Source organism: Chrysochloris asiatica, unplaced genomic scaffold, assembly GCF_000296735.1.
Source record: "Chrysochloris asiatica unplaced genomic scaffold, ChrAsi1.0 scaffold00085, whole genome shotgun sequence".
NCBI lineage: Eukaryota > Metazoa > Chordata > Mammalia > Afrosoricida > Chrysochloridae > Chrysochloris > Chrysochloris asiatica.
In genome coordinates this window covers 12,194,909-12,206,745 of record NW_006408603.1, presented here as the reverse complement: position 1 = coordinate 12,206,745, position 11,837 = coordinate 12,194,909, and the positions used below count along the sequence as shown (strand labels likewise).

The window sequence follows — 11,837 nt, the reverse complement described above, 5'->3', positions numbered from 1 at the left end:
CCAGTGCATAGATATCCTTAAATCAATATTTTAAAAAGTAATAAAAAAAATTAGCAAATTTTGCTTACTCAGTTCATACTCAAAGCAGTCCATTCCAGGTCTTCAATATTGCATTGCTTTAGGAAAATAAGTAGCTGTGTTCTTGAAACTAAGATATTAATTTTAGTCTAGGTTTTACCACTGCCCGCCTCCCCCTTGGGAAAGTGTTTGTTGTTTGCTATAATAAAATAGTAAACACATTTGGAAAATGTATATAGCAAGTGTAAATTTTATTTACACCTTTTCAGATTAGTAAGTGTCAGATTGTTGGATGTTCCTGAAAGAATCAAGTTAAAATTATTAATGAAACTGAAAACAAACAAAACCAAAAAAACTCCTAAAAAAACAAACAAACAAACCCCAGAAGGTTATAAGAGCCACAACACATACTTCTCTGTATTTTTGTTTGTTTGTTTTACTTTAAGATTTCAAAAATGTATCCAAGACAGTACAGTCTTTACATTACAAAAAAGAAGCAGATTCAGATCTGAAGTTTATATATGATTAGACAAATTGCTAATTATTGCTTCATGGGAATTCAAATATTCAACACTTTTCCTAATAGAAAATATCACAAATTGCAGCTGTATGATAACATTTTATGAATTGAATATAATGAAAATTGCACTTGCATCCATAAAGCAATTATTATAAATTACTTTGCTATGGAAACACAATTCAACCATCTGTTGGCATTTCATAGTCTGTGGCTTAGTTCATTTTAAGATGGTGTGTTATTTAAATATAGTGAATTCCTTTTATAAGATTGTTTGAAGATCCTGAACTTCCAAATTTAAATTGGATGATAAGAATTGAAGGGTCTTTAATGGAATTTTCCCAAACTGTAAGTTATCTTGCCTTTTTAAATTGTTTAAGAAATAGTTAATTTGTGTAATATGAATATGAACCAACTAATCATGCAAATATACCTGGATTTTTTTTATGCCTGGATTCCAAACATTAGTATTTGGTTAGACTTGGATAGTCGTCTCAAAGGAAAAAGTTGCCAGTTTAAACTGACCAATCACATCCACCAATAGTTATGCAGACTTCATTGTAAGTTATCAAAGTACTTAAATAGTAATTTTCATTTTCTCTTAGAATTAGTGCCATATTATTTTGCTTCATGGCCTGTTAACTCACCCTCAGCTATTTTTATATGTGCATTTTAAATGGTGCGTTTTACTACAGAGCTTTTATTTTTAAAGCAGCGTATAATATTCGCCTTTGGGACAAATTCTCCTCTGTTACAGAACATAACTGCAAATGCAGATGTATTGACTATAAAAAGATGTAAGAAAATAGAAAATTCTTATGAAAGGAAAATTGGTTCCTTTGGTTTTATTTTTGAATTTTTTTTTTTTTTTGCAAGAGCCAAGTTATCTTTATCACTAAATACAACTAAACAAAAAGAGGCTAAATTCTTCCAATATAATGAGCAAACCCAAAGGACTCATGCCAACAATGCTGGGTTTCACTCTAGCTAACAAAAGCTAAGAAATACTCAAGGAATTTGGAGAATTTAGGGTCTCTGCCAAGAGACAAAAGGCATACAAGTAGTTGTCATTTCTTTGTCATTGTAATAAAAGCACTCATTTCCCACATTGTTCTCCTGGAAGATTTTCTAGCACTGCAATGCATGAGAAATGTTTAAATCCAGCCACTTGTAATCAGTTTTGTCAAGTTGGAAATAATAATTTTTGAAGCGAAAACCTGTAACTCACCTGCAACACACACATCTGTCTTTGTTATGGAAGAGTTAAATCCTTCATATTGGAATTCTCTCCAATGTGAGTGATTTCTGTAGTTTGCTGCATTCTAGCAAAGCAGCTGAGTAAAGGTTATCCATATTACACTAATTTGCTTTATATTACATCAAACCTCCAAAATGTCAGCATATCATACATTTTGTAATGCATTGATTCTGGGACAATAACTCTTACTCTTATTGTTTCTAAAAGGGTGTTGGTGCCAGAAGAAAAGAATGATTGATGGGAAACAGACACCGGGGCTATAGACACTCATCCTTTTGCTTCAGATACTAATATCTCAACGCGTCAGAGCTTCCCTTCGGAACTGTGAACATCGAGGATCACTCAGGGTTATTGGATGTACAACGGAAGACCCATCGCTTTGCTAAATTGTTGCCTGTTACTGGACATCTTTTACAAAAACCAAACTAGACCCTTAATTAATAGATATGTTCTAGGACAAAGAAAAAGCTGCAAGTTGTCATTAACGCCTACCACACAAGTATGTTAGGGTTCCACCAAAGTCCTCGATATTCCCGAACACGTGCAATACCTTAACCCTTCACATTTGGTTTTGGAGTCTGGTTTGAAGTCTAGCCTTCTTTTTTTTTTCTTTGAATATACAGAACTACCTACATACAGACATATATGTATATGTATATATAAACTGGACTCAGATCACAGATAAGCAAACACTGCTTTATTTACCAAGAAGATTGCAAAGAATTTAGAGATGTATTTGTCAAGATTCCTGTCAATTCATGCCCTTTGGGTTACAGTATCCTCGGTGATGCAGCCCTTCCCCTTGGTGTGGGGACATTATGATGTGTGTAAGACTCAAATTTACACAGATGAAGGGAAAGTTTGGGATTACATGGCATGTCAGCCGGAATCCATGGACATGACCAAATATCTGAAAGTGAAACTGGATCCTCCGGATATTACCTGTGGAGACCCTCCTGAGACGTTCTGTGCAATGGTGAGGCGACCCTTTTGAATAGAACATTTCATAATAAATGGGTCCAAGAGTCTACACATACAGGTGTGGTGAGTGTGAAGACTCAATTCATGCAATGAGCAGACTCTTCAGGTAGCAGATTTTTGGTTCCAGGCTAGCTTCATTCTCAGAGCGGGCTGCACTACCTGAAATTATAATTGGCACAGTGTGGTTGATGCATTGGAATTTACCTTCTGTTTCTCTGCCAGCCAAAGGTTTACTACAGCAGGTGCAATGTAATCCAATTGAAGGTTACATTTCAGATTGAAGATTGAGAATAGGATTAGGTCCTATGTGTTGTGTTAAAGATAAAATCTGTTGAGAAACCAATTTAGGAAACACAAACCTTTCTTCATACAAAGTGTAAGGCTAGAAGAGAGCTCATAGTTTCCTTCATCAAGAAACTGTTGTGTTTAGGAGATCGGTGAAAAGAGAAGCAGAGAGAGAGACTGAAGTCTTATGAGAGGCCTTTCTAGAAAAATATTACTTGCCAATTCATGATGTTTCTTAATTTCAGTGGTCATAGTTTTATATGGGTGTTTGAGAGATGGATGTTGAAATATTGAAACATATTTGCTAAAGACTAATGATTGGGGCCATACACGTTCAGATACTATTCTTTTAACTAAACAAAGTTACAGAATTCATTGTTCTCCTAGTATATATGTAAGTAAAAAGGCAACATTGAAGTGGCACATTGAATTTTCACTAAAGGACACAACTGAAAATATACCTGCTAAATGTTAATGAGACTGGTGATCAAAATGATGTTAAATGTCCTAGAGACTTCAGGCAGTGTGTTCATTTTGTTTGTGGTGTTATCTTTTATTAGAGGTGGTCTTTATTTGATTCAAGAACTGTCATCCCATTTTTTCCCCACATACAGATATAATTGTATGGCAGATTTTAATAGTATTCTTACCTGACTTTATTATCTTGAACCTGGCCTGGCATTTTTGGGATTGTGAAACTATTAATCAAAGTAGCATCTGTTCACAGTCCCCAGTGGGCTAAATTAGCATAAGATCATCTTAGACCTAGTCTTATAGGAAAGATTTTGTAACAGGAAACAATTTTGAGCAATAAAGAGTGTTTTCACCTAAAAGCTAAGGACCTGCCATTTTTTAGAAGTGCCTTTGGGGACTGGTTTGAATTATTGTCTAAACCTGGTTTTGTGGAGAGTGAAAAAAAGAGTCTGGCTATTAGGTATCACTGTGACTAAAGTGCCCTGAAAGACTAAATATTTCAAAGAGAGGACCCATGTCTCTCTGGGAAACAGGAATGAGCTTTGCAAATAAGTTACATTTTGGAAAAGGAGCTTATCCAAACACTTGCATACCACTGCTGTGGAGTGAATTCGTATCATAGTTACATTGAACACATTAGCAACACTATAATAAATCTGCAGAAGAGCAGATGTTGCCTTTCTAAAAAGGCCTTTAATAATTTCCTCTAAAAGGTCAACTTTAAGATCTCATTGTGTATCTGGGGTGAAATTGCCATTCAGGAGATAGGTTGTGCAATTTCCCACTCCTTAGAGCAGCAGAGGAGTTCTGAGCCAACTCCTCCTGTACAAAGAACACTCTAGCCCTATATGTTAGTCTGTGTGACACTTAGAACAATATGTCTGTAATAGAATTGTTTAATTCACTGTTCTAAGTAAAATAGCAAATATCCTTTGTCAGGATTCTACTTCCACTGGCATCAGCCCTGTGTGCTGTGCTGTCTGTGGGATTTCTATGTGTAGCTTCCCTGTTTTCAGCCTCTGGCATGGGAATGCTCGCTCAGCACTGCTCCTGTCTGTCAGGTTGAAAGGTTTACCTGGTGTCTTCAGCATGCCTCACTCTCTCACTGAGGAGAAAGAAGGTCATACTACAGAACCTCCTCAGTGATACGGGCTAAGGTCCTTAAACAACTTGCCTCTTACCACTCTACTGGCTGTTAGAGACCAAAAAGAGAACAAAGAATTTAAACGATGATACCCTTGGCTTTCTCATGTGCAGTAGCATGTATACTTGATATATTTACATGAAACCCCACAGGATTGCCTTTTCAAAGGTTGTATCTTAGTCTGATGCAAATATTCAGAAGCTTTGGTGGCTTTAAACTTGTCATTGAGCAGGATAATTTTCCCAGGGAGAGTGTAAGTCTTGTGAGACACTCCCAAATAATACTTAATTTATACTCCTTAATATGCATTTTATTGGCATAACTGTCCTTCAAATGCACAATTTGGAACTATTTGTAGACGTATTATATGCTAAATCAGTCCTAATGACCTCATATAACACCTTCTCTGCAGTTGTGGGTTTTCCATAAAACTCTACAGTATAACGGTTTCTGACACAAGGCTGTAAAGCTGTCTCCAGATGCTGTCACATCAGACTTGTTTAGGTGCTTCTTAGCCCAAGGTCTAATGGGAATCCAGAAAGTCATTTGTATTGTGACTTACACTCGCATCCATGTCTGCTCCCTGAGAGTCGTTATGGCCTATTACATCAGGGTAGCTGCCACATAGCCACCAACACTACTTAGCCCCTGTATGTAAATGTGTGCTGTAAGATGGCTTCAGTAATCATCTGCTCAGCTAGTGACACCCTTATTAGCTGTGACTATAGCAATTCTTTGGTCAGAGAACTACCCTGTCAGTCCCATAGCTGGTTTATTTAATAAACAGTTGAAGGACATTTTGGCAATGCATTCAGAGTCTGTTTTGCTACTTTTTGCATTTGCTCCATTCCTCTATGCCAGTGACTACCCATGAATACTGCTTTTGCTTTAATATAGAATGCAGTTTTAGAGAAAAGGAGCATATAAATGTAGCCATAGATTCCATTTAATAATAATAGAGCTTTGCTTGTTAACCTGGATGATCTATTTCATAAATCTTTAATGTCAAGCAATTTAAAATTATCCCTTATTAATTGTACCAGCACTTATCAACATTAGGTTTTGGGGAGCATTCTGCCATTTCTGTTTATGACAATAGAACAGGGAAATACACACATACTCTTACCTATATGCATGTAACATATGCATGCATTATATATAAATCCTGTATAGTAAGAACTATACTTTATTTTATTATTTAATATATTTATTTCAGTTATTCCACAGCTAAAAAGGATCTCTGCTTTGTTAAGGGGGAGGAATTTGAAGGGTAGAGGAGGCATAACATTTTGTTTTTAAATGCTGTGATAGCATGTTATTGTATTTCCCATCCTTCTTTCATCCATGTTAAAACCTCCAGGTAGCACAGCTTTGTCAGAGAACATAGATCATCTAGTGCCTACCATTTGTTTTGATTTGCATAAAGCTCAGATAGGATGATCTGAACCTATGCAGAGAGCAGAAGTGACAACACAAAGCTATGACTTGTTCTTTGTGTTTAGACAAAGTTAGCTGTCATATCTCCACACAACACCCTAGTGGCTTAAAAATGGCAAAATTATCTGCAATTATCTCCAGCCTGCAGCTAATTTTCTGGGTACGTTAAACAGAAGCTTTGAAAAGAAGCCTACAGACGGAAGAAGTCATGTGCGTTTGTACAATTTATGGAACAGAAGTGCTGATGACGGTAGAAATGTGAGCCCTTGAGTGCTGCTATGGATTTCAGAGCCAATCAAAACTAAATTAGGAAACAAAGATTATTAAAAAGTCTTCTGTGCATGTAATTTTGGCATAATATTATGAGGTGGACATTAAATGTTTCCCTCGGAGACTTTCGGCATCATTAATGCAGCATGCCTTTAATTACAAGTAGACTTAGATTACTGAAAAAAAAATGGAGAAAATAAAGGACTCTGTAGTGTAGTTAGCAGTACCCTCATTATGTTTACTGAAATAATTAAAAGAAAGGGTATCATTTTTCTAAATAAAATGTCACAATCTGAAATGAAAATAGATTTTCTTTAGGAAATTTACTAATGTGTGCCTGTACTCTTGATAAGCATTCATTCAAGTACTGTAATAGGTCTATTAATGATCATACCATATTGTGTTATTTCTAGATAGACTCCTATTAAGGGAAAAAACATACTTTAATTATTGTAAGCATTGTGGGTAGAGCGTATTTCACTTGGTCCAAATGGAATTTACGGAAGTAGTAGAAGGCATTCATGTTTTATGACTTTGAAGGAACCCAGGAGGCTGGTGGGTGTTGATGCATTCTCAGGGCTATCAATAACTTAAATTTCTGATTTGACATCAGCTCAGGTTGCCATCTGGTGGCTATCAGGTGGCCTTTGAGAAATTAATTTTGATAATAAACTCAGTTACATTTTCAATGACAAGGAATTAATATCTGTTTTCCAAAAACTGGAAATGACATTGACTTATATAAGAATTAAATATTCTTAAATACACACTTTGTTCACAGGAAATATAATTCAATAAGTGAAGTTTTAATAACAGTGACATCTTTAATTATGCCAGAATGGAATTAAGAAAAAAAAAAAAAAGAAACAAACAAAACCTTCAGTTCTTTTATTATTAACACTTCATTGTTATTGGTTCATTATTTAGACTTATTTCTTAGAAAAATTTAATTCTGTTGGTAATGAATTAAGTTCCAAGAAGATCTATCTTTCTGACATATGACTATATCATGTATTTCCTACATCATTCCTTATTATCTGTTGCATCAAGTGTAACGTCCTCTACCTATATTTTAGATCTAGGTTTTTACAGCCTTATGTGTACAACTTCCCATAAGGATACTGTGGCACCTCCATAAGTCTTACGGCTGACAATTGGATGGTCAGGGGGCTGCTGGATTTGGGTTGAAGTTGAACTGGCATAACGTGTGCTTTATGGGGAAAGACTTGGGAGGTAGCTGGTGAAGATTATGGTAGTGGCATGCTACCGAGTCGGTTTAAATTCAAAGCAACCCTGTATAGAGATTCCAAGACAGTAAATCCTTGTATTTCTAAGATGGTGCGACTGGTGGAGCTGAACTACTTACCTTGCAGTTAGCAGCCCAGCTCATAATCTACTACACTATCAGGGCTCCTCGTGATGGGGCTAATCAAAAATGAAATTGACTCCTGTCCTTGTTTCCAGCAAGTGCTCTCTGTGCACAAGTGCTCCTCTCTGTTGGGTTGATGTTTCACAAATGTTATTGTAGATTACAGTATGCCAGGTGAAGTGAACAGAGCATATATATAACACATGTAAAACATGGTCTTGGTGATGAGAATCAGAGTCAAATAAAATATGGCCCTTGCCTCCAAAGAAAGTACGAAGAGTACTGAGCATAATTAATATAGGACAAACGCAGGACTGCTAACCACAAGTCTGGGGTTCAAACTCAACAGCTGCTCCTTGGAAAAACTATACACAGTTGATATATGAGTTTGAACTGACTCCGGGAGAAATTTAACAATAGCAAGTGTGTACCCTGAGGTTGGGAGCAGAGAAGTAGAACCAGCATGCAGAATTCAAAGGCAAAACATTATTTTGCTGCACGTTAAAGGGTCCATTGAAAAATGTTATCGGGTAGCCATGTTCCAGAATCCTTGGATAGTAACAATGATTAACACACTAGGCTGCTAACCAAAAGGCTGGAGATGTGAGCCCACCTGCAGGTACCTTGATTAAAAGACTTGTTGATCTCCATCCAAAATGTTAGCCGTGGAAAGCCCTGTAAAAGCACAGTTTTACTCTGACACACGTGGGGACACCATGAGTTAGAGTCCTTTTGATGACAGTTAGTTTGGTTTTTGGCTTAGCCATGTGCTTAATATTAAACAATATCTGAGAAGGAAAGAAAAAAGGCTGGATGGAGTAGAGGTACAGTTTTAAATGACAACCTAGTAACCTTGGCTTAAGGCAGAATGACTTCTTGTATCTTGGCAAAATGAAAGAAGAGCTAAAAACAATCACTGATGAATAAGCCCGCATGCTGTTAAATGCCGTCAAGTCGATTCTGACCTATAGGTGACCCTGTATAGGGTTTCCAAGGAGTAGCTGGTAAGCTTGAACCACTGACCTTGCAATTCAAAGGACTTTGCAGTCTGGCGCATTAGCCCACAGCGTCACACCAGGACTCCAAGCCCACATATTTATTTGCTTATTGAGAAAGTTGACTTTTTAGTGTTTCTTGGTCATTTGAACTTACTGATTTCTAACTGTGGCAATTTTACTCCTTTGTACTTTTGCCCCTTTTCTATCTTTGGATTTTAAGTTTCTACTGGGGCCTTTTAAGCACATAATAGCACTGCTTGTAAAATAACTCCATTAAAAAATATGAACATTCTTTCTTCCAGAAGAGAAAATCTTGTTTCAGAGATTTTTCCACACCCTTCTTTTGTGGTAATTATACATTTTCCTACAATGGATTTTGGTGGCAGAAAGCTATTATTTTAGGATGAGGACATATTCATCTGAGGACCACCTTCTGTGTCTTTCTATCTGATGTAAAACCTCTGAGAAGCTGTCATTCACCTTAAGCAAAGCATCCCTTTTCACTTTTTTAGAACCAGTTCTTTTGGAAACCATTACATACGAAACACATTCCTACTGGTGTGAAGTCTGCTTTGGTTTTAATTCACCAGACCAATGGGCAGACTGATTTTTTTTCATGTGCCATTTTTAGATCTCAGAATTTCTTTTCTTACAAAAGGAAAAATGATGAAAGTTGTTTCACAAGCATAATATTGGAGAAGAACTTACTGAGATTGGCAGGTTGCACATTTCTTCTTATCTTGCTGGGAATAGATAGATCCACATAGTTTCTGGTCCATGAAAATTAAAGATGTGAGCTGAGGAAGAAACCAGAATTGGTTTTCATTCTTTGACCTACTTTGAAGCTGACTTCTAAAATATTAAATGAGGAACTGAGCTGGGCGGTGCTCCAATACAAAGATACAGTCCTTTTGTTCCAGAGGGGTGACACATTCATTGAGAGGCCTAGCAGCTGACATTATTGTTAGATCTTGTCTGAACAATGATTTTTTTTACCATCACATGCAACTTTTTTATTTTTCCTGTTTCTTCTTGGAAATGATAATATGAAGAAATCAAACACACTCCCAAGCAACCTCCACGTATGGTCTAAAAACTAATCTGATGTTTCAACAATGTTGTCATGGTTTCTCTATGTCGATTTGCTCAAGGGAAGACTTTATAAATTGGCAACAGTTAGAACACTGTTCTGGAAAATTAATTCTGTATTTCAGAAAAAGATAATTTTTGAGTGTAAATAGCTTCTAAAAAGGAACTCTGGTAATGGGGTAGTTATGAGCTGGGCTGCTAACCTTAAGGTCAGCAGTTCAAAACTACCAGCCATTTTGCGCGTAAAAGATGAGGCTTTCTGCGCCCATAAAAAATTACAGCCGCGGAAATGCTGAGTCAACAGGATTGCTATCAGTCAGAACTGACTCCAGGCCACACCACCATCACCATAGCTTCTAAAAGACATGAATGTAGGATGTGGACAACTGTAACAGGTCTGCCAGACATGGGGAAATAAGATTTGTAGATGATGTGAAGCTTTTACCAGAGACCTTCAATGTTTTCTGGAAGTGACATGTGAAAGTTATGGACTTTTAAAATGCTGGATTAAGATTATATTATAGATCATTCATAAGCCCCTTTGAGAGAGAGAGGAATCCAACATATAGGCCAGTATAGTTGTAGAAGAGAAGGTATGTATGACATCACAGAAATGAGCTGTTTGCCCATATCCTCATCTGAGGTTGGTTGTTGATGCCTAGACCACCTCTGTATGGGTTTTAAAAAAAGATTATTAATATTTTCTTATGTTTTTAGTGAAGGCTTACACAGCAGTTTAGGTTCCCAGAGAGTAACTTTTATACATATTGTTCAGTGACATTGGCTACATTCTTCACAATGTGTGAGTATTCTTATTATTTCTCTTCTGGTTGTTCTGTTTCTCTACATGGATTTTGATTTCAAAGTTTAGAAAGACTAATCTAATATGTTGTGCTCGGGACTTTTCTCATCAGTGGATCTAGCTGGCTTAGAATAGATTCCTATTTAGTCATAACTGACCAGACAGTGGCTAACATAGTTTGATGCATATAGTAATACAAAATGCTGGCTTGTTGAATTGAACATGTTTTATGTTTTTTTAAAAAAATAACAGTTGTTACAGATAATCTATCTAGACCTTATGAGTCACCATGGACTGTAGTAAATATTTGGCCTTGTGCTTGATCATACAATCCTCAATCCTATCATTATCCTTATTTAACAGGTAAAGCAATTGAGACTTGAGGTTAAGTAGCCTGGAACATGATATGAACTCAGGCAGTTTAAAGTCCATGTCCCACTGCAGATTTCTCTGACTATTTGTAGCTTGTAGGATTAAACCATAGTGAAAGTCTTTTTTAAAAATCACATTTATGATTTGAACTATAAGCTACAATACTACGATTTTGTTACTTAAAAAGCCCTTTATATCTGAAATAACCTCAGAAAATTGGATTCTGTAAACAGAGAGCCTGGAATGTTGGAAATACACATTATGTGATGAGTGTCTTCATTCAGGGATAAGAAAACCAATCAACAGTATTTGTTTCCATTCTTGCTTTCTTTTCCATTAACGTATTCATATAAATGGAAATAAGCTGCTAGAAATCATAGAGACGGAGTACATATTGTACTCACCATCTAAAACCAGAATAATAAGTCAGCAACTGTTGGCTAGTTAACAAAATCATATTCTTGTGGGTGAGGTGTTGAGAAAAGTAGTTAGTGTGATGCTTTTGATTATTTTTGATGCTATCAATAACAACTGTTATCATATAGCCATGCTGTCTTCACTTGGATGTCTAGTAGGCACTTTAAATTTAACTTGTTTATGATAGAACTCTTGAATCCTTTTCCCCAAATAGATTCTGCCTGTAGTCTTTCCCACATCTGTAATGGGAAGCTTCTAGTTATCTCGTCACTAAAGACAAAACATCTAGGAATTCTTAATTCTTTTTTTTTTTTAATTAAATGTTTTTATTTTGGATTGAGTGAAAGTTTACAGGGCACATCATCAGCTTCACATTCAACCATTCATATAGCTTGTTTCATTACAT

General features: G+C 36.2%; 1 protein-coding gene across 1 annotated transcript in view; it reads left to right on the top strand.

The window, feature by feature from the left end:
- The first annotated feature begins 2,261 nt into the window (after positions 1 to 2,261).
- NTNG1 (netrin G1) overlaps positions 2,262 to 11,837 on the top strand; it is a 509,839-nt gene continuing 500,263 nt past the window's right edge. Inside the window, exon 1 of the mRNA XM_006865985.1 lies at positions 2,262 to 2,769. Within this exon, the coding sequence (XP_006866047.1) occupies positions 2,524 to 2,769 (246 nt within the window). The 5' untranslated portion in view covers positions 2,262 to 2,523. The remainder of the gene's footprint in view (positions 2,770 to 11,837) is intronic.